The 27,398-nt window shown below is 40.1% G+C and overlaps 1 protein-coding gene across 4 annotated transcripts; it reads right to left on the reverse strand.

Moving 5' to 3' along the window:
* Nucleotides 1-366: 366 nt before the first annotated feature.
* Nucleotides 367-26,340, reverse strand: NIM1K (NIM1 serine/threonine protein kinase). Of its 4 annotated transcripts, XM_079330144.1 has the most exons (7): nt 26,267-26,340; nt 25,604-25,741; nt 15,906-16,134; nt 10,309-10,691; nt 9,504-9,742; nt 3,500-3,768; nt 367-1,546 (listed from the first exon to the last, which is right to left on the reverse strand). In XM_079330144.1, exons 4-7 carry the CDS (start codon nt 10,377-10,379, stop codon nt 797-799), a joined length of 1,329 nt encoding a protein of 442 aa, XP_079186270.1. In that variant the 5' UTR covers nt 10,380-10,691; nt 15,906-16,134; nt 25,604-25,741; nt 26,267-26,340; the 3' UTR covers nt 367-796. The 4 variants fall into 4 exon arrangements, with proteins under 4 accessions (XP_079186270.1, XP_079186273.1, XP_079186272.1 ...); XM_079330147.1 differs by lacking the exons at nt 25,604-25,741; nt 26,267-26,340 and having other exon boundaries at nt 15,990-16,006; XM_079330146.1 differs by lacking the exons at nt 15,906-16,134; nt 25,604-25,741; nt 26,267-26,340 and adding an exon at nt 10,843-13,068.
* Nucleotides 26,341-27,398: the final 1,058 nt, after the last annotated feature.

Consider the following 27,398-nt stretch of genomic DNA (forward strand, 5'->3'; position numbering starts at 1 on the left):
AACAAGGGCTAAGGCAAGAACTAAAAACTACATGGGTTTTAGAGTATGCTTAAATCTTTCTTTATTGGAGTGCAGCTGGAGTTCAAGCAGTTCCAGACTGGCAGAATGGTGCAAGCAGTGGAAGGCATCAGAAGGATAATTGATGGTAGCGCAACCAGTCAGGCACCCACACATGCAGGGTTAAAATACAGAATCCTGATTTGTACTGTCATCCTGAACATCTTCTGGAATCATGACAAGTTGGGAGCTTCAGCCAACAACAGCTTTGATGTTTCTTGAAAGAAAACACTTTTTAAAAATTAACTTGTTAGATTTGATGAGGAAGTTCAAAAATTTGAAAAAAAGGGAAAAAGGAAGTTTCAAAATTTGCAATTGTTTTGATTATAATCTGATCTCTGCTTAAATTTAGTTCTCTGCAAAAACTGTCCTGTTTGCAGTGGTAAAGCTGTGTTGAGTTTAGGTATGGCTTTTCAGAAGTTGGCTGTTAAATGCCTGTGCAGAGAATCTCCAAAATGGGTTAAGTACAGTAGTATGGTCTTTATTAAAAGATCCCCTCCACTCATGGTCTTTTCAGTTACTGGGTTCTTGCACTGGCTATACCAAGTGTCTGAAGAAAGACAAAACAAATGCACGAGAGCTCTGTTTTTGAATGCTTCACTTCAATTGAGAAATGCAAAAAAAAATGAGGCATTTTTGGTTTATTCAAAAATTACAAAAAAAGGTAACACTACAGCTTAAGGATAAGTGAATAATCCCCTTTGTCAAATGTGCTGAGCATAAAGCCTGCAGTGCAATTTTATAAAATAGAACACAGCTTGGATGTGTGTTTAATGCCACTGTAAGAAGTCATTCCATTCCTCGAGTCATCTTCTTTTGGATCTGGCTGGGACATGATGGGAACAGATTCCAGTGCCCTTTTCTTCTGTACTCTGTGCAGCACAATTCTGTAGACCCCCGTTATGGAGCTGCGTGCGTCTCTTCCGCGGTTGTTTTGAATGTGCTGTTCTGTGATTCCCAGATCTTCCAGAATATTTTTCACTTCAATTTCTTCTTCTTTGAGTGTACTGATGTCTGATAAATACTTTGGATCCAGTTTAAATGTCTGTAAGGGTTTTGGAAATTGTATTCCTTGCATCCACTCACTGTTCATAATCAGTTTGACAGAGTATCGCTTGGTTGGTACTTGCTGAAGGACTCCTTTTATCAGTTTCTGGCAATTTTCTGAGAGGCAGGGAGGCAAGGTATATGTCCCTTCAAGAATGCACTTCTTCAGTTTGCCCACCGTATCTGCCCGGAATGGCATGCTACCTGTCATCATGAAGTATAAGAGGATTCCCAGTGCCCAGATATCTACATAAATGCCGATATAGTTTTCATCTCGGAAGAGTTCAGGAGCGGCGTAAGGAGGAGAGCCACAGAAAGTTTTTAAAGTTTCATCTCTTCTACTTACTGTGCTGAATCCAAAGTCTCCCACCTTAACACAGGTGTTACTGGTGTAGAAGACATTTTCTGCTTTCAGGTCCCGGTGAATGATATTATTGTCATGCTGTGGAAGAAGAGGAGTAGGTGGTATTGGTTAGGTGGTATTGGTTTGTTCCCAGAAAGTTCTCAATGGCTACCTCTAATTGGCTAATTACCCTGAAGGAAAAGGGAGCTATCTTGGGCAAATTCAGAAACTAGTATTGCAGCAGGAAAAAGTATTAAATTTAACTTAATTCTCTAAGGATACAAAACCAATTGAGTAGATGGATAAGAAGGATGCTGGGATTTTTAAAGCACAGTACTCTCAACTTGTTAACTAATAGCAACGATTTTCATGAAGCAAATGTGTAAGGACAGCATGGCTAATTCTATAAGATTAGACACCTTCATATGCAAAATCAGTATTTTTTTAGCACTTGTTTTTGCAGTCACTACATCTAAGTTACAGATTTAAATATTTAGTTCACCAATTGCACATTATCACAGATAAAGTAAGAAATTTGCTACCATTACATCCTGTGATCTAATGTCCTATGAGGAACTAGTGGTGGCAGGAGAAAAGAGTTTGGCTTCATAGCACTTCATGTTGCAGGACAACCAAGTTTAGTGGTGTTCTAGTTTTAGAAATCTGTAATACATATACCATAACTTCTACTTTTTTTCCCTGGGAAATGCCGGTAGTAGCTAAGGGCTCAAACTGAATTTGCTCTGCTTAGTCGTGACATACCTGTCCTGATTAAGTAAGAGTTCAGCTTAATCTTTGGAATAACTAGAAGGAATGGACAAGCACTCTGCCTCATCCTTTGGAGTAACATCATACATTATCTGGAGGCAATAAAGAAAGAAACCCTTCAGCATCCTATTTAATCAGTAACAGCCAGAGATCCTTGATCCTTGGGGACTGGCAGCAGGGAGATGGGATTTATGTAACCTGGATGTGATGGCTTAGCACAAGTGAAATGTGCTGAAGTCTCTGTGTACAAATAAAGAGGTTGGCCAGCTTGATAGTCTATGTTTAATTCTAAGAAATAGATGTGCAATTTTGAAATGCAAATTCAGTTCCTGTAGCTGCAGGGTGCCTGTCCTGTGGATAAAATGTTGAAGCTAATCCACCACTTAAAGTACATACAATCATTTCTTCAAAATACATAAGAAATGCATGCTGTTTATGTAAGGCATGAGTAGTGTGGGATGCAGCCTGTACACATCTGACCTGGGAACACCCTTGTTTCTGCCTTCAGCAGAAACTCTTAAGTGGCAAGGAGAACAGGAGCCACTGGAGGGCACCCTGAGGCAATTTTAATGAATGCTGCTTCTCAGACTTGTGGAACAGTTCTCCGTGGGTTTTTTTTGTTTGGTTTTTTTTTTTTTTTTTTTTTTTTTTTTTTTTTTTTTTGTTGGTGGTGGTGGTGGTGGTGGTGGTTTTTTTTGTTGTTGTTTGGTTGGTTGGTTGGTTTTTGTTTTTTGGGTTTTTTTAAGTAGCTGTAATTGCTTTGGTCTCTACACAAATAGCATAACCCTAAGTGTATACACTGAGGACTAGGCAAAAAGTGATTCGCTGGATGTTAGCCTCAAAGATTTGCAGTGAAATGAGGACCAGGAGTTGACTGTCTTTAAGTGGCAGATTGCCACATTCATTAATGAGCAAGCCAGATGTTTGCAACACCTAACCAGCCTCTTGAAGCAGAAGAGTGACTGGTCCTATGTTTTGAAACAGGGAGGGAAGAAACAAAGCTTTGTTCACTGGTGCCCACAGCACATTAGAGCAAACAGAACACTGATGCTAAAAGGGTGATTCCACCCACCAGGTGTTTCCAGTTCAGTTTCCCAAAAGCTGTCAACAGAGAGGCAGTAACTTGAGGTGGATGTCAAAACCCTCAGATACCTTTAACACAGCTCTTCTATAGCATTTTCAGAAATGTGGGTCTGATTTTGGGTAAATCTACTGTTGAAAGTCTACAATAATACCCACAAAATGTGTAGTGAGAGGCAGCATATCTGTGTAAAGACAACTTACCATGTGCTTCACAGCAGACACAATCTGGGAGAAGATTATTTTACACTCTGTTTCTAGCAGCTTTCCTTCTGTACTAATTTTAGTGAAGAGTTCCCCACCTCCTGCATACTCCATCACCAGGTGCAGTTTTGAGAGTGTCTCCACCACTTCATACAGCCTGATGATATTTGGGTGGTGCAGCTTTTCCATGCTGGATATCTCACGAGACAGCAAACGTTGAGTCTTCCGGTCTAGCTTTGTCTTATCCAAAATCTTTATTGCAACTTTCTCTGAGAAGAAGAACATTTTTTCTGTGTTGTTAATGCAACAGGTACAAGCAGTAATACTATTTACACACAACAAGGCTTGGCTGTAGAACTGCAATAAAATTTCACCTCATCAGTGTAAATGGAGGTGCAGGGACCTACGAAACCCTGCAATCTTTCACACAACACCTGCCCTTTCTATCTATGACATCCTGACATTCAGTTACTGGGGTAACTGAAGGCTGGTAGAGTATTCTGAGAGTTGATCAAATCATCTACTACCTTGGTGTGCTTTGTTGTGACAGGCTAATACATGTCTGAAGGTACAGCATCTGCTTTTGGTGTTCACAGCTGGTAGAGAAAGTCTGTGCTTTTGTTGTTTGCTCAGAGTTCCTCAGATGAGCCAGGTACTTGGGGACTAATGGAGATACAAAATTTGTGTGGTTTGTTTCCCCCCAGACAGACTAACTTGTGGGGAATTTAGAGGCTTTGGCTGTTTTATTCTGAGCAGTGGAGTAAGTCACAGGGATCCTGTAAGACAGCAAATCTAGCTGACATACGCTGTTCTGCTAATGTGAAGCTGCTGCTTTACAGTCCTACGTGTTTCTGGAAGCCTACAGACTGAAGACAAAGGCCTCAAAACACTTATATATCTGCACCACATCATCAGGATAGCTCAGCAGTGTGAGTAGGTCAATCACAGTTGCCCTTATGTTCCTGTATTAGGCTGTAGGCTACAGCTTCTGAATACAGCTGGTATTTGAAGGATTAGTCTGGTTAAAACAGGTTTACTGTGGCTTTGTATAACTTGTCAGGACAGCAAAATTAAAATGGATCACAGCAATAAAAACAACTGTTTATTCCCGGGAAGAAGGGATTCTTGGTTGTTTGGGGATTTTTTTCCCTCAAGACTATCTTAGTTAAACATTCACAGATTTCTTAATAATTAATCCCTTTTTAAAAATCTTGCAGATAAAAACTTCACCTTAGTTTCTAGTAAATGGGAATAAATTAGAGGGGAAAAATAGGTGTTGTTCACTTGTTGCTATAAGAAAAGAGTGAGAAGGCAATTACATTTTTACATATTTAGGTATAAAGGCATTCAAGTTTTTACTGAATTTTATCAAGTTTTAACTCAAGTTTAGTATTTCAACATACATAAAGGATAAGTTAAGGATACTTACACATGTAAGAAAATTCTATGTTTGGTATATTTACTTTTTTTTTGTATGCTACATATCTCAATTGATTTCCCTACTGAAGTGCAGTAGATGCTTAAAGCACATGTGATTCTTGTGGTGGAAGGTGCTGAATTATCCCTTGATGTGTCTGTTTTCAGGAGTGCTGAGTACAGGACAGTTGTCCTGGGCACACTGCCTCTCTCTGACCTGAGGGAGAGCCCCTCAGGGCAGCAGGTACCTCCTGTGTGGTGTGGAGGTGGATGAACCAGGAGGAAATGCAGCTGCTGGCAGTGATGCTGGCAGTGCTCTGACTGCTGGCCTAGGGAAACACCTTCGTCATGTTCACAGCACACGGATCTCCTAATCCAAGGGGAAAGAGCAGCAGCTTGCAGTAGGTTATACTTGCACAACTAAATGACTACAACTTGTACAATCTTCACCATGCAATTTCATCATTACATATTGAACTATAGAAGTTGGGGATCTTAGGGCTTTAAAATAAAATCTTCTCAGTTAGTATTTTTCCCTTTCATTTTGCTCTACTTTTCCTCCTGGTAAGTTCCCTGCAAAGTTTTAAAAGGAAAGAGGAGGGGAAAAAAAAAGGTTTAGAACTGAAGAGCCTGATCGTACTCAAACACCACCATAAATCAGGACCAAGCTCATTTAAATCTACATCATTGCAGTTGCAAATGTATGATGTGCAAAGAAACCCAGCCCACCTTGAGTGCAAAAAATCTGACACCTTCCTTTTCTTTTCTAAACTCTTCGTTTCTGCTTCCAAACAATGCTTGGTTTACAAATCCTCTACTACTCTTGATTAGCAGCTGTGCTGAACAGAAGACATTTTTAGCAGGCAGCTTATTTACCAAAATAATTACTAAAAGAGTTGAAAGATATTTTGATTGACTATTTGATTGACTATTTGACTATGAGGTTTGAAAAGTGCTAGATGAAATCTTAGTAAGAGAAATTAGGAAAAGGTTGGGAAATAATTTCAGGAAGAACTGGTATATGTTATGATGGCTGAAGAAAAAAAAAAAAAACTAACAAAACCAAGTTAAAATTGCTTTAAAAAAAAAAAAAAAGACAAACTGGGTGCCTAGACATTCCTGCTTTTGCAAGTAGTGTCACATTAGACAAACTTCTCACTAGCTATAAATTTTGGATGCTCTTAATTGCTTCTATTCATCTGTACTCTCACACTTGCTTTGCCAGCTTGAAGGTATGTAAAATAAAGGCTTAGGAACTTAACAGTCCTTAGTAAGAAAACTCCATTAACTTCTGGAGAAAATCTCAGCTAAAATTCAGAGTGGACAAAACCCCTGAACAACACAACACACATAGAAACATAAATCAGAAAAGACCTCTAAGATCATGAAGTCCAACCTGTCAAGCCCACCACTAAACATTGTCCCTAAGTGGCACAATTACACATCTTTTAAGTATCATCAGGGATGGTGACTTCACCAGTTCACTGTGAAGCCCATTCCAAGGCCTGAACACCCCTGTGGTATAGAAATGTTTCCTGATGTCCAATCTAAACCTCAGCTTTTCCTGGCACCATTTGAGGCTATTTTCTCTTATTCTGTCCCTTGCCACCTGGGAGAAGAGGCCAACACCCTCCTGGCTACAGCCTCCTGTCAAGCAGTTGCAGGGGGTGAAAAGGTCTCCTCTGAGCCTTCTTTTCTACAAGTTGAACACCCCCAGCTCCCTCAGCTGCTCCTCACAGAACTTGTGCTCCAGAGCCTTCCCCAGTTCTGTTGACTTTCTCTGGACTCTTCAGCACTTCACAGTCTCTCTTGCAGTGAAGAGTCCATAACAGATGAAATAGAGGATGTGAGGTGTGGCCTCAGCAGTGCCCAGGGGGACAATCCCTGCCCTGCTCCTGCTGCCCACACTATTGCTGATCCAGCCAGGATGCCATTGGCCTTCTTGGCCCCTGGGCACACCCTGGCTCATGTTCAGCTGCTGCCACCAGCACCCCCAGGTCCTTTCCAGCCTCTCTGTCCCAGCCTGTGGCACTGCCTGGGGTTGTTGTGAGCCAAGGGCAGGACCCAGCACTGGCCCTGTTGAACCTCACACCATTGGCCTCAGCCATGATCCAGCCTGTGCAGATCCCTCTGCAGAGCCTTCCTGCCCAACAGCAGATCAACATTCCCACCTAATGTGCTGTAACCTGCAAATTGACTGACATTAATCAGGGCTGGTCCCAATACTGAATCCTGTGGAATTCTGCTACTGACTAGCCCCAGATGGATATAACTCCATTCAGCACCACTCCATGGCTCCAGCCATCCTGCTTTTTATTCAGTGAAGAGTGCATCTGTCCAAGCCATGGCATCCACATCATAGCACCAAAGAATTTCCTGTTTTCTAAACAACAGAGACAGTCCTTGTGAGGGAAACAGGGTACATCACCCAGTATGATCCTTAAGTTTTTTCCTCTCTCACTCTCTCTCCCTCACGTGTCCTGCTGCATCAGATCACTAGGGCAACAGAAAAGCACACATATGTAATTATTACAAAGGCTCATCTTAGTATAAAACAAAATTGTTTCCTCTTTTGATACAGGGTGATACAGGAGAGAGACCATATTAAAACTGGCAGTTACTGAAGAACTGAACAGCCCTCTGGCACATACACCAGAGAAACCAGAACAGTATTAATGATGAAACCTTTTATTTATATCATCAGATTAAAAAAAAAAAAAGACTTGCACTCATTAATGCTGTGCAGGAACACCACTTCATTGCCAACACAACAATGTGTATCTGTTGCAAAAAACAATCCTCTTTGGCAGTGGTGAGTGTGTATACATGAACGCCTATGTGCATGTTCCTGTTCTTCTGTCCATGTACTGTATTTCATTAGCACAGATAAACTCACAGAGATGAGTCAGAAAATATTTATCTTTCAATCTTCCTTCCTCATGACAGTTACAAACTTAGCATCAATAAATCAACTCCCTTTCCAGTGGACATTTTAACAACAACAACAAAAAAAAAAAGTTAAAAACAAATAAAAGAAAAATAATTCGAGAGATTTCTGTTGAAAAATAATGTTTTCCAGAAAAAGAAAATGTACTGTTTTGGTTTTGATATTTAGTTTGTCTGTGCTTACTGTATTCACTGAGGTTCAAAATTTTTCCATCAGCTCTATTCAGATTCTAAAGCAATCTGTTCCCTAAGTAAGTTCAACAAACGGTTCATCCAGATCATATTTCTAACTGCCTTTCATGAGCATTCCTTGTGTTCCCAGTACAGTAGCAGCATTTCCTCCAACAGTAAGCACATAACAGTTACTTCCGGAAGAAAAAGAAATATCACAGAAGAGGAAACAACTTGTGGGCCAAGCAGAACAGAGAGGCTTTTCTGAAACCATAAAGAATAACCAAAAGCATAACCAAAAACTCAACACCCAGTTAAAGCAACCCTTGGGTATTGGCAGGCTTAAACGAGAAAAGTTAAGTGCCATCGTTTCTCCCCTTAGATTCCCAGTGCAACAGCTGCTGCACCTGAGGAATAATTGTGAGCTTTCGCCCCTCTTAAATCTGGGCTGAAAGAGGTGATTAGAGCAAACAAAAGCAGATAATACAGTTCTGGGGCATATCTTGTTCTCTCTGTAAGAAGATGAAGGGAAGGGGAGTCAATCAAACTGAAAAGTAAAAGTTAGAAGAAAAGCAAGACAGTAGTGTACCAAAACACAGAGAAAATGTGTCATCCTGGTGGAAAACAACAACAATTTCTATTAGTGTCAGACAAAGAGAGAAGAAGAAACCAGACAGCTAATGACAAGTTCTTAGTTGTACTTTATGACTGGAGTGTCCACTGCAGTTACCTAGCCCTTCTAGTCCTCCCTAGAAGCAGCAGATAGGGTGCTTTGCATAATTAAAAAAAACCCAAAACAACCTGACAATTCAACACAAACATCAGTTTGGCAATACCAGAGCTTGTTTCCCTGCATCTGTTCCTCCCACACATTTTCCTCCCTGTAGCTCCATCCCAGTGTTTTACAGTAAAGAATCATGAGCAAATTAGTCAGTTAAATGGGTATAGCATTTCTCACCAAAATTACCAAGACCAAATAAAATCTTTTGTCCATAGTTGCAAAATTTATGATGAAACAAAGGCACCCTTGCTACCTCTGGCTGCAGACAGAAGCATGCCAAGGCTGCTATCCTGGGCATTCATCACCTGTATCCCTGCAGGCCAGGAGCTGGGGTAGGGAAGAGAGTGGATGGACAGGGCAGGTTATAGGAGAGGAGGCCCAATACCACACTTCAAAATGTGGAGTGTTTGAGCCACGAGATAAGATGTATTAACTCCATGAAGTGCAGCGATGAACTCCTCCTGTAATAGCTGCCATGTAGAGAAAATGTTTCTAGTTTCTTTAAAGCCTAATCCAACCCTGAGCATTTATGTGTGACCCTGCCCATAGATTAACTCACAACCATTAAAAATACACACATACTCACACAGACACAGAAGTACACACACATTCTATATGTGTATTTTAAGGTTCATATGGAATCTTTCTTCCCATAGGAGACCATTTATATAGGTCACTCAGCATGCCTACCTTTGGTTAGGGAATGTATTCCAAGCTTCACTTGTGAGAAATTCCCACTTCCTATTTCTCCTCTGACTCGATAGAAGGCAATTCTCTTTCCGAGAGTTAATTCTTTCACCACTTTTTCATTATGAGCCATATCCTGCATTAGTTTCTCAAATGGGGTCAGCCTGCGCTGCTGGCCCTCTTCATCTCCTTCATGGCACTCCTGGTGCCCATCATCTTCTCTGCTGTCCTCATGATGCCACCTGGAACAGCGGTATTTTCCAAGACTTCCTTCATTCACATATCCTGTTGTCATAGTCTATAGGATAATCACTTCCCCATTTAACAAGATGTCTCAATAAGTTTAAGCGAAGTAAGTCTGTATGAATATGCAATCCTGCACATTATGGACACTGTGACAAATGCAGCAAAAGAAAAAGAAATAGCAGCTTACAGAAGGTCCAAAGACTAGTTTGGAGATTTGTTCAAAACCAAATCTGGCACATCTACATATTGCATGTCCTGTTCAAAATCAGAGATAAAACTTGAAGCTGTATACATCCATTTCTCACTAATAGAGTTCATGTGTCAGGATCTTCAGCTGCAAGGTAAAAGAGGCTTCGCAATTAAAACTGCAAACTTTGTGCAAGAAAGCAGCCAGTGTTCACTGTCTACGCAGTACATTTGACACATGCAAAATATTTGACACAAATATTCAGATTTTAGCTTGATTCTTTGAGAACTAACTTGATATATAAAGGTTTAACCAAAAGCTGATTAACTGCTCCAAATAAATCCAGATATTTCTAGCTAATTTTGAATAGCTGACCTTAAGAGCGTAGCTCTCCTTGATTCTGGTAAAAGTCCAAAAGCTGACTGTAGGGATTGCTTTTGATTCATTCTTCAGCCTGTGAGCTTGTCACTGTACCTTGGAAATGTCACTGTGTGCAGAAGCCTTGCTGCAAAAAGTATGCTGCCCCTCTGTTTCTTTCCCATGGTGTGTTCAACAAAGCAACTGATTCTGGAAGATGACAGGAAAAGCATAATCTGTGCACCAGGCAAAAGAAAGGCTGCGCCTCAGTATCCCTGCAGTCACATGGCAGGACAATACAGGATTAAGTAACTGCAATGTCACGTTAACCCTCCTTTATTTAGATGAGCTTTCTTTAACGCCTTGAGCCTTCTCAAAATTTTGCCAGATGCATGGTGTTCCTGAGCAGACAGATGAAGAAAGTAATTAAAACCTTTACATAACAGCCATACGCTTCACTGAATGACAGTGTGACCCACACCATTTCATCAGTTTAACTCTGGCAGCACAGACATAGAAGTACTTACCCTAAATACACAAGCAACCACTTACCTTTAAAGCAGCACACAATTTTTTTCTTCTTTACCCTTCTCTTTTAACCTTGAAAGCCAGGAGTTGATCAGCAAGTGCTGATCGTGCAGCTGCACGCCTGAGGGTGGTGAGCTAGGCATGAGAGCTGAGACAGCGCAGGCAGAGGCACGCTCACCTCCCCTGCTCAGCCTGCAGCACACCCAACGGCAGGACACGGGACACGCCCGGCTGCCAGGACAGATGCACCAGACTGAGGGGGAGTCAATCAGACCGCTAACTCTTCGCCTGAAGCTTAGGTAGACAGTTCACCTAAGGTGCCACACTAGCATGTGGCACTAGGGCATGTGACATTTACCAGGTGGAGCTGCCCTCTAAACCCCCCAATCTCCTTCATGAGCCATAGGAAGAGAGGTCAGAGGCATGACCTAAGGGCAAAGAAAAGGCAGCTGGTGATGGTTTCATTAAATGGGACCTGGAGAGGGACAGAAGCACTTATCTGCTCCTTCAGAGAGGCCAAAGTGACTGATCCATGCTCTGGGACACTGCTCCCTGCCTTGCGATGCACTGAAGAAATTTTGCAAGTCACTTTACCTCTCTGTGCTGTGGCCACGTTGCTGACAGACAAACTGCCCCAGGGAGAGGCAGAAAGCCTGGCTTTCCCTCCAAGCCTGTGACTCTCTCTGTCACTTCTCTGAACCAGAGAAGTGACACATTTACTGTGTGTGCTGCAAACTTAATGGCTGATGCAATTTGTAACTGGAACAGAGGGAGAATTTACTACTTCCATAATGTCTTTGTTACTCTTCTTTGCTTACCCACGTTTGAAGAAAAGGGCGTTTTCATGGTTGGCAGAAACTTAAAATACTACATAATTGCATTATTCTCTGGATCAAATAGAGTGAAACCCCTGACAAACACTGTACATGTACATACAGCTAATGGCAAATCCTGATATTAGGGAAGAGGCCAAGCAACAAATGAGAAAATTCTTCAGTATTGTCCCACCAAACCACTCTTTCTTAGCACCAAATTCCCCCTAATTTTGTTATTTTATAGCTTGGAAGAAAAAAATATGAAAGGACACCCCATCCCCAGGCAAACTGAAAAACCAAACCCCACACCTTACATTCTGTTTTTCCTCCATTTGGGAAAAGGACAATTTCTTTCAGGATTGCTTGAATTCTGGCCCACTGGTTTTCTGTTTCTGTTTCACATCACAACAGTAAAAGTATTCTATGTAATAAAAAACTTTTTATACTGTGTATTTAAACTTGACTGTATATTAGTTTTAATGGTGGATGACAGTCTAGAAGGGCAGGGATTTTGGAAACCACTTGTCTGCTGTACAGTGCCACAGCAATTCAGAGGCAGAATTCTGGCCCCCATTCTGCTCTTTGATCTTAAGAACAGCAGCACAGGTTGCCTGTATGAAATGCCTGGAAACCTCCACGAACAGTCGATGTACATGCCATGTACAAACCAGAAACTATTATTTAAACAAGTGTCTTTAGTTGGGCAGTGACATTCTCACTTCCAAAGAATAGCTGTAACTTATGGCTATAACCTCCAGAGAGCCAGCTATGGACAATTCTGCTCCTGCAAAAGAAGAAACACAGAACTACCACCATCTTCTGCAAAAATTATCAGTGCCCTTGCAGTTAACTGGCTGCACAGAAAAGACTGACTGTGTAGGAAGAAGGATTTCCAAAATAGACTTGTGTAGACAAGCCCCTCCAGAATATATTCCATCAAGGCACAGAAGGCAGCTAACCTAGTCCATGTGGGTGACAGAGACAATCCGTATGGGAATGCCAGAACCTTGTGGGGACCGAGGAGTCACGAGAAAGGCAAAACTGCATTGAGGCATCAGCACATGGCTTTTCCTGAATTTGCTCCTGCAAAATTTCTCCTGCTGCTCAACATGCTCTTTTTTAGAGCACAGGCTACCATTAATCTCCCTTTCAAGCTTGACATGTAACTGTCAACCCCGCAACCTCCTGGCACCTGGCCAGCTGGCTAGGTTTTCCCTGTCTTTTGAGATGAGCTATTTTAGTATTCCTGTTTGCAGTATATATACCATCTATTTATGGCCTACATTCTTTCCTGTAATCAAATCCAACAAAATCTATCCTGATAGCATACAAAACAGTTCTAAGAGAGAAGGGAAAACCATGGAAATCAGGAGTGATTCAAACACAGTGAAGAACCAACAATTTATTTTTTTTCTCCAGTCTGGCTGACTGGTGACCAGAAGAACTTCACAGGAATTTATCTGACCGAAAAACTTAAAAAAAAAAAAAAAAAAAAGCCAGCAAAAGAAAACCAAAACCAAACCACTATAAAAAGCAACACAAGACTGAGGGAACAAATGTTATCAGTCCTTTAAGACCCGTGCCAGCCTAACACTGTTGTTGTTTAACCTTGTTTTTCAAACTGACATTCTCCTCTTAATAAGTGCTAAGTACCCTCAGGGTTCAGCTGCAGGCTCAGTTTAAACCCTGCACCACAACTGCAAGGAAGTTCAGAAAGAAGGGGAAAAGAATTAAACCAAGAAAGAGATCACTGGGTATACAGACTTTGGTTCCTAAATCCCATCTTGACGTATAGATAAAAAGTGACCTGGTTTAAAGAAGCTTTGAACGGGGCACATGAAAGCACAAAAGCAGCTAGACCAGTGCTCTGCACTGTGTTTGCAAATTGGTCCCTTTCATTAAACCTGTTTTTCAGAGAGGCAAAAATCCATTCAAGCTATTACTACTTAAACTGCTGCAGCTCCTATTAGAATGAATGTGAAAGAAGTTACACAGTCTCAAATTGTCAGAATACCATGAAGTTTTAATGTGGATGTCACTGGATATTGCAACTCATTCACTAGAGTTCCCTTTTCAGCCCCTCTTCTGTCTAGTCTGAGGAGACAAGGATTTTTAAGGTATTTCCCTAGGGTAGGGAATTAGTTCAGTTTTTTTAAATTGAAGAACAGCATGTCTCCTTTCTAGTAGATTATGTGCCATCTCTGGAACAAATCTGAATTTAAAGTAGCAGGGATTTTTTTTTTTTAACTCATCTGCTCGAAAAATATCAACCCCATTTTTAAATCACCTTTAATCACATCTTTGAATGTTCAGTTGTTGCAAGAAAATACAACAATCTAGTACACTCCTATGTATAGAAGACCTATCTTTTACAAAATATTAGAGCCCACAGAACAGATCAGCAAGACCTGTAGTGCAGATCACAGATGACATTAAAGCTCTGCTGTGCAGAGACACCACAGGGAAAGTAACAGCTCAACTTGTGTGCTTATGCTCAAGTAAGACTGAGTGCAAGGCTGCTGTGGCTAAACGAAGTCAACATTTGTTCAAGGTTTGTCTTGAGTACTTTATTTTTTAAATTTACATGAGAAATAAGACTCTCAGTCTTGTTTCTGTGAATGCCAGAAAACAGAATGTATAGAATACAATCCCGAGCTTCATGTGAATTGTTTAAAAACCCCCCAAAACCCAACTATTCAAAATATAAAATATAGCATGGTTACAGGCTGAACACAGACCTGTATGTTCCCAGCTCAGTTAGGAGGAAATACCAACAGGGCACTAACCATGGAGAAACCTCCAGAAACTACTTGCTCTCTCTGCCCATGCCCACATGCCACCCATTTCTGTGCATCCCAGAATTATTACTGTCAGCTGAAACAGCATTCAGTTTGCCAGTTATTGTTTGGCAAAAGCCAGACATGAAGAACACAGTTCTTATCACCTTCCTGCTCTGCCTGGGAATGCTCTGATAGCAGGCAGAGCAGTGAGCCTGGGCTGGCAGGGCATCACTGCCAGCTCTGCGCTGCTGCACTGGGCAGGCTGGAGCCACAGGGTGAACTCGAGCTGCAGCACTGTGACCTGTAGATGGTGGGAACAGCTCTCAAGTGCTCCTGCGACTGAGCCACAGGAGGTACACACACCTCTGGAGGGATTATGGCCCACACAGGCCACAGTGGAGCAGGTGCACTTCCAAGGACAGTGCCTGAGTAAATCTATGCTGCAGCAGGTATAGCCCTGAGGAGACTGCGGCTCACAGACACAGCTGCACTTGATGCAGGTACAGCCCTAAGGCACTGCAGACTATGGGTAAATCCAAGCTGGTGCAGGGGCACGGGGAGCAACCCATTGCACTGTCAAACCATGACATGTGTGACTCAATCCCCTTAAGGGTCTTTACAATATAAATTATTCCATTGTTCTTAGCCTAAGACATGGCATTGTCTCCCCACACAGGGAACATTAACATATGCAGTAACCCTGGCTGAAACAGAACATAAACACTTGCAAGGCTACTGTGCAGAATCTCGCTCACTGGCCACAGCACCAAGAAGGAAAGCAGGAAGAGATAAAAGACAGTTGTACTGTACTCACTTATTACTCACACTTAAATGCCTGTTCTACACAACATTATCAAACAAAACAAAACAAAACAACAAAAAAACCCAAGAAATTCTGGTAAAAAAGGAAAAAAATAGCCAAAAAATACCCCTCTAGACTGAAACACACTAACTGTAGTCTGCAAGTTAATTCAACAATTGTAACTTAGAGCAAAAGACAAGGAACTCTGTAACCTATTTACAAATTTAATAAGCCTGAGTCCTTCATACTGAAGCAGAATACAGGTGGACGCTGACTCAAGTGTCCCCTAACCTCAGCGGAAAGACTGAAACCTTCATCTTTTGGATGGATCCCACAGTCATTCTGGGATAAACAAACCAAATTACTTGGAACTTGATGGAACACGATCCCTCAAGGCTTTTACCTGACCAGCCCGTTGCCAGATCTGCTGACTGAGCACTATACAGCACAGGTCACTGAAGCACAAAACTACAGATCTAAGCAACCTCCCATGTTTATTTAGCCCAACTTCCTTCTTGCCAAAACCAGAGATGAGAAACAGAGGAAAAGCACACTGGTGTGCCCTGTTTTTAGGGCCTGTCACTGAAAGATCTCTCCATGTTATTCAACAAGCTAAGACTCCTGCATCGGGTATTGCTCCAGCCTGACCCACCCAGAGGGGCCCCGGGCTGGGCACAAGCACACACTCACCTGCTCGGGCTGCAGCTCAGGGGTCCTGCAGAGCCACTGGCGGGCACTTCATGTGACACAGGTGTCAGGGCAGAGCAAGCTCACCTTCCCACCTCCCCAGGGACTATCTGCCGACAGGCTGGAATAAGCTCTTGGCTGCCCAGAGCCCTCAGCAATCAGAGCTTACATAACCCCACCAACACAGGTCGGGCGCAGCCCAGCTGGTAGAGACTGACATCAAATCCACTGTCTGCAATGTGCAGGGTGTATGGAAAAGAAAATCAACATAACACAAACGATACTAAGCAAGCATATAAAGACTTGTGAAATAGAAACTGAAATGGGGGGGATGCAGGGGAGTAAATCCTTTCATCCTTTCACAGCACTGCTGATAAAACAGCTGGAAAGATAATTAGAAGCAATTAGTCTTTGAATTGTGCAGAAAAGAGCATTACAAACAAAGATTAAAAAATAATTTATTAGTAGAATCTATTGATTCCCAGGTCTTTGAAATACATGGGAGTGATTAATTTGAAGTCTGACTGTATTTTGAAATTAAATTTACCCTTTCAAAACTTTTGCCTGGCCAGTCTATTTTATTTCCTTCTTTGAGGTATAATGCAAATGAAGTCAATTTGCCTAAGAATTGTTCTTCCAAGATAAAATCAGTTTCCATTAAATATGTATTCTGAGTCAATAGATATGCAACAAAGTCTTTATTAGTATTTTAAATAACAGAAAAAAATACATCTAATTCACTTATTTTGCTAAATATTAGTTTGACTCCTTTTTGGATGAAAATAAAACAAATTCTCTAGACGAAGCAAGCTATAGTCCAAGATGTAAGAAACAGGCAATACTTAGGGTCCTGCTGAAATTAGACTTCACTTACATCAAGAAAATGACTGCATATTTAGGCAGATATGCATCACTAAGAAGATAGCCTACAATAAAATCCCCCTCTTTTTCAAAGAAGAAAAACCTAAAATGTGCTCCCATACAAGGGAAACAGAAAATGTTCTGGTTCATATTGTCTATCACAGTTGTCTTTCACTACTCCCCATTTACTTACTAGCTGGGCCTTAGCAAATATAAACAACTCTTGTTAACTCTTACAAGGTAATCAAATTTAGTTGCATCATTTTATATGCACTACTGTGAAAAGTACTGAGTACTAAAATGTTAAGCATTTTAAGATCTTTTTTCAGTGTAACTGGGCAGAAGATAAGCAGTTGGTATTATTCTCCAGAGACCTACTTCAAAATATATAAATCCTGCACTGCACTTTTAAATACACTTTATACTGACTGGAGTTTCTAATTTTTCAGAGTAATCTCTAAGACCCTTGAGATTTAACCTGAATCAGTATTAAGAAAACGTTGCATTACAGTAATTATATTCCTCAATAATAGAAGACACAGATGTAGAAATGTAATACCCACATAAAAGTGACAGGAGAACAGCATCATAAAGACTGTCTGCTTGGTTTTAAAAATGCTGAAGAATTATCCTCTGAAAGTGTTGTTGCAACTTCTCTGTCCCTGCCAATTGTAAACACCCCAAAGTGACTGCACCTTTGAGAATTCTAGAGCTTTTAGAGAAAAAAAAAATCTAGATAGAAAGATAGCTATTTGTTTTTCTCATCTCACTGACCATTAGTCTAGAAATGACTAGAATACACCAGACCACAACAAGGAAATGGAAAACAGTCCCAGACATATCTCTCCAGTAATGTACAAGTGTGCCCCCTTCTCAGACCAAAGGGGTCCCCTCGCCATGCAGACCACATCCCTTCACACCAGCTCCCACCTCTGGAACTCTGTTTGGTACCACAGGCTGAAAAACCTCTGCGGTGCACTGCTACCAGGTTTGCCAGCCATAGGATGTCCCCGAGCTTTGCAGGCACAGAACCACAGAGCAGAATAAGTACAAGCTCCTCTGGGTTGCTGAAGCTTTGATTAACCTTTGGAAACTGGTTAATGTATAGCAAATCTTCAAAATGTGGCAAGGAGCTTAGCAGAAAGAAATCTGATCTTATTTGACATCCTGTAAGTTGTAAGTCACTAATCTATGTATGAGACATCTATATAAGACATCTTGCCCACTAAAGATTCCTCTTCCACTGGATTGAGAATAGAAGTGAAATTAAAATAGGAATTTTTGAAACGGGAATTTAGAGAAATGGTACAAAGTCAGCAAGAAACACTCAAGACAGCCTTACTGCAAATGGAAATGTTCTATCAGCTTCACCAGTGTGGTGCATATGCTAAGTGAGGGATATTAACCCAAACAAGATGAAGCACAACTCTTGATTTTACTCTTCTTTTGCAACTTTGGTTTCAGTATCGCAGCTTAATGCTTCACATGCATCCTAGGCTTCTTTTACAAGCCTCTTTTCCCTTTTTCCTTTTTACCTGACCTGGATTTTGAGTACTGAAAAATTAATAATGGTGTCTCAAACTGAATTTCCAAATGCAGCAGTGTGTGCTGAGGAAGCTGCTAGCACATTTAGGCAACTGATCTCTCCTGCTGAAAGGATCAGCAGGGCAGACTGTATTTGAGGACAAGCACAGACCAATATCCTGGGAAACTGCAGAAGAGGAACACTGCAGAGCTTCAAGCAATGTAGACCTTGCTACCAAGCCACTGAAAAACAGAGTCATGTGAAAAAGCTACTACATCTAAAAATCCTAAAACCATGCTACTTTTCATATCACATTTAAACAAAAAAAGCTTTCCTGAATTGAATGAATATTAATAAATTTCACTAGCATTTAATTTCATTAGCTAATCTTATAGACATTTGTTGAGTATCTGTCTTGGAATTATTATTATTATTATTATTATTATTATTATTATTATTATTATTATTATTAATAATAATAATAATAATAATAATAATAATAATAATAATAATAGTAATTATTATCACTATGAAAATAAAGGGTTATGTGAACTATATTTCCTTAGAAAGAGCAGAGTAAAACTGAGCAAAAAAATCATAACAGTTGATACTTGGTGAAAATGGTAACAAGTAACACATTCAATGTTCAAGCTTAGAGAAGAGGTTTTTTGGAGACAAATCCGCAAAAATGGAAATTAAGAACAAGTCCATGGTATTACATGTAACTCCATTGTTACACATAATTCTGTGGTATTATACAGATACTAATTAGATTCCATGATTCCAGGGAGCATAGATTCACTAAGGAAGCAGAAAGCAAATATATGCAGAAGTACAGCATAAACAAATTTTAGAACATCTTTAAACTACAATCTTCCCTGCAAACATCCACTCTTGTGATGCAGTTCTGTGAACAAAGACCACACTTGCAACACAATTCAAAATACCAAGTTTATTTAAAGTATAGGTAAGAGACTCCAGTTTCTCACCTTGCCTCAATTTTTTCCTTAAAGAAATCTACAGGAAAATTTCAGATTAGAATCCAGAAATGTATCTGAGACTAGAGGTATGCAGATGACTTTATAAATCATTCCTACTAGACTAAAGCTCTGAAATAACAACCTATTTTTAAATAGACAACCATGTAATGCTGCTAGTATTTCATTCACTGACTAATCCATCCTGGATTTGCTTAATGCTGCACCCTTTTCCAGTAGCCTTCTATCAGCTCAAGGAAAAGCAGCTGTCCGAGTGCAGCAGAACTCAATGAAAAGGAAAAAAACCTCTAGCTTCATTTTATTTTTTGAAGTCGGGGAAAAGACAATAGGAAAACAATCAGTGGAATTAGTATTAGTTCATAACTAGTGTTTAAGAGAAAAGAGAAAGAAAAGAAAAACAAAATGGATAGAGTATGTTATAAGAGTCTATACTACTTTAAAGGTGCAAGTTGCTTGAGCACAACTTTTTTCCATTTATCACTGTAATTAAATTACAAAACCCATTGAGTGGGAGCTTTGGAGAGACACTTTAGACTGAAACTGCTGTTTAAGTCGCATGTACACAAAATTATTTGCCAGCAGGAAAACATACTCAGAAAAAAAAACCCTATGATGATTTAAAACCATAATGATGGTTTTGTATACTACTAAAGGGGCACACAGTGTCACTAGTGGTTAATGTGATTGTGCATGTAAAAACATAGAGTTAAAAGACTTGCTAAGGTTTTGAGGACAGCTTTTGCAAATAGAGAAGAATGGGAACAGACAGAGAGGAACAGTCTGTTCAGTTTTTCCAAACCCAGAAGGCTAACCCCAGGAGGCCAGCAAGATAAAACAAGAAATGCTTATGCTGCTCTGAATATGACAGAAGGTCACATTCTCTCAGGACAAACTCTGACTTGTCAAGTGCTGGGCAGGATGTCACCTGTTGTCAGAATGACAGTCAAAGCCTCTGGCAGTAAAAGGCCAAGTTCTCATGTGCTGGGTGCATCACCCCAAGCTCAAAGGCATGATGGCAACACTTCTGGAGAAAGGGCACCCTTTCATCTTCCTGACAATTAAAAAAATGTATCACGAGGAACTGCAGCATCAAGACCAAAATCTTTTTACTCTTCACAGTATTTTGCAAATGACATTGTATCATTTTAGCACCACAGTGTGACAGCAGGAAACAGGTCAAGAAATCAAGACATACAAAGAGTTGCATGTTGTAACGTCTGTATTTTCAAGTAAAAGGGGATTGATTTGTTTGATCTCCTGTATCCTCAATCTAGTAAATAAATTCCATTAAGAATCTGAAATCTCTCAGGAAACAGACTCATTATCAGCTCTGAAGATGTGTGCTCGAAGAAACTCTCCAGCAAGCATCTCAGAGCAGACACAACACTGTCCTGGTATAATACTACCTGGTGAAGTACCAGAGTTTGAACTGATTTGCTGGCACTAAGATTTTAAGCCTGTAGCTTAAAGATTAACTGATTTTTCTGGTTTCTCCAAAGGTCTCTGATTGAACCTTCACTAACACTATTTACTCTTGTGTCTCTCCAAGCATTTCTCAGTTCCACAGCACTAGCTGAGAGAGAAGAAGAAGAAAAAAAAAGCATATCTCTTGCATCCTCTTCATATAATTAGTACTTAACCCAGTTAATCACACCATTTAATCTGATGACACCATGCAGAGCTCAACAGAACTGGAAAGAGATTATTCTCATAACCTCTAAAGCACAGGGCTGGCATAATTTGGCTAACTGGGCCAAAGAACTTCATACGTTTCTCTCATGTCTCTCAGTGTCTCTCATTTTGAAACGTAGGGGCCCCCTAATCACTCTAAAAGAAAGATACAGTTATTTACCATTCTAATATATAACAGTGTAGAATTATTTATTCAACATAAAAAACCCAGAAAACCATTAATTTGAAAGCTCACTCATGATTCAGAGCCAGCATCAAGCCTATATCTTGCACCCTTGATACAGAATTCCACAATTTTTCATAGACATTATATAAAGCTGAACATATACACCATTTGTGTGCATTGCTGAATCCAAAACCAAGCAAAAAGACAACCACTCCTTGTTGTGCTCTCTTCTTATTTATGAAAAGTCAATTAGATGTGCATACGGACTTATTGTTCACTCTAGACAGTGGAACAGTTCCTGCTTTTTACCCCCAATAATGATATTCCTAATATTCCTTCAAGATGCTCCATGTATTTGTTCTCTGTAACAAAAAAAAAAAAAATGCACAAAAATTACTGCTTGATGTAAATTCACTGTACAAAGGTAAAGGAGTTAACTCAATAGCTTTAGTGGATTGTTACTCTATGCCCAAGAACAATCACACACGACCACAAAGTTGAAATTGAACCTTAAAAATTGCTAGAACACAACTGCTAGCCCAATAGATGTAATGGAAACAGTGGAGTCTCATTTCTGATGGAAAGGGGATCTGTTCACTTTTTCTATTTGAGTATCAGCAGTGGAATTTCTCATCATGTAAAGGAGTCTTAGCAATATATTTACTAATTCTGGAAGTTCTTACTCCATCTCTAAATGTAAGACAGAGTTCTGAGCTTTAAAAAGTTTTGCAATATTACTGAATCAGACAAAAAAAAAAAAAAAATTATACAGGGACTTCTTATATGGCTCGATGAAGCTGAGTTCCTTTCTTCCTCCCATATGGGAATTCCAATTCTAACAGAGTTTTCATGCAATTATTATTTCCCAGAAATTTAGACTTTAATTCTGATTTGTAACTTAGTAATTCAAGTAACACAGAAAAAATATTGTAAATAGAGGCATTTTTTCATCCTCCTCAGTTGTTTCATTAAGTGACCTAGTGTTTGAACTTCAAGAATCAGACAAAAGACAGGCATCTTTTGAGCATATCTTCTTCTGTACTGAAATGCATTTGTCAACCCCTCTACTGGCAAAACGTCTTACACAGATGAAAATTGTAGTAGCAGATGTAAACCTTGACTGTACAAATTTTACAAATAGAACATGAGTGCAAATAACCTTTAAAACTGCAGAGGCCTTGGCAGACATCTCCTGTTCACAGCCCTGAAATCCCTTTCACACACCATGCTATATTTACTGTTGGGAGTATTAGTGGAGACCAAAACCAAAACTGAACTCCCAATGCTAAAGCTGCCAAACTACACAAAACACTTCTGAAGGATAAAATTTCTGGGGAATTGTATTGCAACTAATTGTCATTTCAGTCTACCAGCTGAAGCAGATCATCTGGACAAACCCAAGTTCTATATGCTTTTAAACAAAACAAATAAGACCAACAGAACCCAGGTCAAAAGAGCTTCTGAAAAATGGTCTCATGACTGGAGCACTTATACAGACTAAGGTCTGTGTATTTGAATCCCTGACCTGAACCCAGAAGAAGGAACTCAGATGCAGTCTTTCAGTGTACTGTCACTGCTCAACTACCCTATAAGCACTGAAAACCATTAAAGCAAATTTCTACAAAGCTGGAGAGAGGGCAATTCAACGGCTGTGATGCAGATCCATGTAGCAATTCACACACAAAAGTTAGGTATGCAACTATTACACCCTCATGTGAAGGAAAGTTGAGAAGTACTTTCTCAACATCAGGGTTATGGGCACAGGTCTATGGAAGACACTTGAATAAACTAATGTGATATTTAGCAAGAATTAAGCTTCAATTTCAATGTGTTTGTTCCATTAAGTACAGAAGTTTCAGTAACTCCAATATACATTCCCATAAATATTCAATATACTTTGCTTAACATCTACATTTTTATGTCATGTGTAGGGCTATAGGTATTTCTTAATTTTAATCTTTTACTTTCTATCAAACATTCTCAGATGGTCATTGTATCCTGGATCACCAAAGACCAGTAAAGAGGATGATATAATCCACATCTGGGAAAAAGGCCAAGCCCAGCTCTTACTGGTGCCCCTGGTCTTTGATTCTTAAGGGAAATCTGCATTTTACTTTTTCCCTACTTAGCAAGGTTATCAGCTGTCTCAAGTGATATCAAGCAGTCAAAAGGGGGTTAGGACAGAAAAGCCTGAGTGATTTAAAAAAAAAACCCAAAAAACAAAACAAAACAAAAAAGCCAAAACCCCAAAGAAGAGCAAGAACAAAGACATTGAAATAAAATACTCAATCTTAATTACAAGTGAACTGCTGTCAAGGGAACTGTCCAAACCCAGCTGATTACACTTTGAATTAAGATAAAAATTAGCCATTCATATTCTACAGAAGAGTTGATATTTTGCCCTAGTCTGAACTAGTTTCCTTTGATGTTTTTTCAAAATCTGCTCCTTATAGAATCTGAGCATTTTTCAACCTGCCACGGGTGTCCCCAGCCTCACAGCAGATCTCCAGGTGCAGTCCCAGCCTCTGGGTGACACCTGCAGAAATGCAGTTCCAGTGACAAACACAAGCCCTTAATGATAGTGCAGCTGGCCCTTGCCCTCGCTGCAGCAGCACAGGTAAAGGAAGCCCAGGCTCAATGTGCTCCCTTCCAAGCACAGGGATACAACACGTACAGCCACAAGGGTGTGCAGTGCCTGTGGTCAGTGTGGTGCTGCAGCTGTGCAATGCTGAACTTCCCTGGAAAACTGAAATCCCTGTGCTCCTTGTGGCATGCTTTTTGGTATCTTAAATAACCCTGCAAACTGCTGAGAGTAAAGCAAGACTTCCCTATTAAATGCTAATGGAAATGTGCCATTGGGAATTAACCACTGACTGCTCAGTCATCAACTCTCCTTTGATGCAATTACGCCATGCTTGGGCAGAGAAGTGGAACTTTATTTAGGAGCAGAGCCACAGGCTCAGTCCTACACTATAGTTTTTGGACTTGGGAATGAGCTGAAACAGATTCTTCCACCTGAGTTCTGGAAAACCAAGCTCCTAAATAAAGATTCTGTGGAACCTGTAACCAATGAGAAAACCCCTTGGGTTTTTTGCTTTTCTGCGTGAAATGGAAACTGAAAATGGGAAACATTGTTACATTCTCCTTCTGTAATTATAAGCACAGTTTCACGCTGCTCCTCTCAGCCCACAATTAGCTCAATTCATGGTGGCAGGCAGGGCAGAGAAGACAACTGTACAATCAACTCCTGTGGGATGAAGAAAAATGAATTTTTTCAACTATGCTGTCCAAAACTTGCTGTATCTACGAACCTGCTGTAGAGAACAGGCCTGCCATTTTACAGAAACACAAAGAGACCACCTTGCACATATGAACTAAGCCTGCTCATCTTGACTTCATGAGACCGTTCTCAAACAAAAGTTCAAAAGTACATTTCCACAAGCTACAGGAAATGCAGTGGAAGCAATAATATAGTAATTGCAAAATAGTAAAACAGGGATCAGGTCACAAAATTAGTAGTTGTCCTGAATTGTTCAAAGACAGATGAGTTTTCAGGCACACTCTAATTGCCTTGCAGATAATATGTTTTCTAAATTCCTTCCATATTAAACACATTGTTATTTTGCAATTAGAGCTTTAAAAGTCATGATAGTATCAGCCTGCATCATTGCACAGTGAAACAACCAGACTATCTTAATGAGGGACTAAAGGGTCCTTATACTTCTGATACAATCTCTAAAACATAAATTACATAATAATTCAGAACATTTAATTAGAAACACCTGAAAAACATGGTGCTTGGGACACTGAGCAAAGTCATACACTGCCATTACAACATGAAATTGCATTGTGGTATAACAGTGTCTTTCTGAGAAGGTCGGAGGTGTATTGGCTGGACTCTGGGCACTATTTCCAGTGAAGTGAATAGAGAGCATTTAATCCAGCTGTTACCCATCTGCTCAGAATTAACAACCTAATTTGGAAACTGGATTACACTGCATGCACAGATTAACGCACTGCTGTACAGCTGCATGGATTTATGATTGCCATGACAACCATCAGAAAATTTAATCCTCCCTGCGCAGAGCAGACCTGTCTCCGTGCAGCATTAACAAGACTTATCATTAGCACAGTCATACATACAATGATTTCATTGCAGATATAATATATCTGGTATAATTTCTAACTCTCTCTGCATCTTAAAATATCAATTCACAACCTGAAGAGATGCTTGTATGATGCACTAATGCTGAAAGCAATGAAAATCCTCGGATACTATCTGAAATGTGCAATTTCTTAGAAAAAATTAGTGGTTTCCAAATAATTTTCCAGGATACTGCATAAGTTTGTGTCTATTCCATTAATGTAAGAAAGTCAATATTACCCTATAGTTCCCACAGCAGGTATAGTCCTCTCGTATTTCAAGCAAGCGATACACTGATTTCTGTTTTGGAGTTACCTTTCTTGATAACTTCTTTTCCTTGCAATCAGGAGAGTTTTTGGTTTCATGCTTCAGGAGAGAAAGTCAGGAAACTGGACAGCATCTTCAGTTTCACTACTGTCTGCTTGCAGAATTGTTTAGTCTGTGTAAAAAATACTGAGAAAAATATAAAAAAGGGGAAAATAACAGCCATCTGGGTACTTCACAGGAAGAATGAGAGGCTGAGCTAAACAATAATTGCCAAGTGTCCTAGGAGAGAACTGTCTATGAATAAAGGACTGGTTTTTTTCCCAAACACACAGAAGAGCCATGCTACAGATTTTTTCTGTTAGCCAAGAATTTCAAAGGTTGAAGTTTATATCCCAACTCACAGTAAATATCATGAAGAGAAGCAACCGTGCCCAACTTCTATGGCTTTGGAACAACAGTGCAGGCTAAAACGAGCCATGAAGAAATTGTGTGATGTTCCATCACTTTTCAGTATGGTTTGAAATCATGTGCTATCCTTTGTTGTGTTCTTTCAGCTCAGCGTAACCTGGCCTCTGAAACAGATCAACAACCCCAAATCCTCCTACAAAGAGCAACTTCTGAATGTGTATCTCACAAGCATCTCTGTCACATGCACCTCCCCCAGATGAAGCACGAGAGCTGCCACAGTGCTGCCTTTCCTTGGGTCAGTACCTCATGGAGTGGGAACTTGCAGGGGCCCCACTCCAGAGCATTTTCTCGGTGGTGAAACCCAGAAAATCCTGCCAAGTTCAACCTACAGGAACCAAAGTAAAATCCTTTTTAGCAAAGGGCCAACAGACGAGTTTATTGTAATGTGGCTGCAGTATGAAAAACCCAGCTATCTTCCAGTGCAATTTATTTGCCTTCAAAACAGAATCACTACATTATAATAAATTATTTGTATTTGCAATAGTGCAAAATCTGTGTTAGTTCACAAAATCATTGTTTTTCCATCTGGAAAATCTAAGAACTCCACAACTAGACATTTTTTTAAACACCCCAGACCTACAATTTTTAAAACAACACTCTGAAAAGGTCCCAAACAAGCAACTGTAAGGAGAACTGGCATGTTCGGGTATTTTATTTCCTAATTCCCAAACAGAATGACTATCTAGGACTAACTAAAATCTTAAAACCCTCACCTCTATTTGTTGGATAAGGTACTATTTAGAAAACAACCATCATTTAACGAAAGACGATGATAAAATTTAGATGACAAAATTAAAAAGTTCAGGAAAAATAAATAAACTCAACTAAATTATTTGCTCATTTCCATTCATGAGATTGCTCAGGCCCTGAGATCTGCTGCAGATCTGCCAAAATATTTTAAAATAAATTACTTAGTGCTAGAAAAAACATAAGCCATTTAGGACCCTTTTTCCTAGAATTGTATTTCTTAAATTATGGTGGGTTTTTTTAACATATATAAGAGCAAATACTCTTTTCTCTCTGATAACAAGCACCAGTTTTTAGTTATCCTGAACTAGGGCCACTTAAACAGGCTGGAACACCTTTGCACCCGTGATATCAACAAATCCACTTGGTGTAGCTGAACTGAGACGCCAGACTACATCCATTAAAAGGAGAGGTCCTGAAATGACAGCTTTGCTCCTGATACTAAGCTGTAGGCACAGGGACTGTCCAAAGAATTAACAAGCCAACGCAGAAAACACTGCAGCATGCCCCGGCTCTCCCATGGAGTTTGTCGTGTATTTTGTAGGTCAAACACGGGATGAGATTTCCTTGAATCAAAACTTTTTTGCCTCAGGCTCCAGTTAGGCCCAAATGTGAGAGGGGCTCAGGT

Source organism: Erithacus rubecula (genome assembly GCF_903797595.1).
Source record: "Erithacus rubecula genome assembly, chromosome: Z".
Lineage (NCBI taxonomy): Eukaryota > Metazoa > Chordata > Aves > Passeriformes > Muscicapidae > Erithacus > Erithacus rubecula.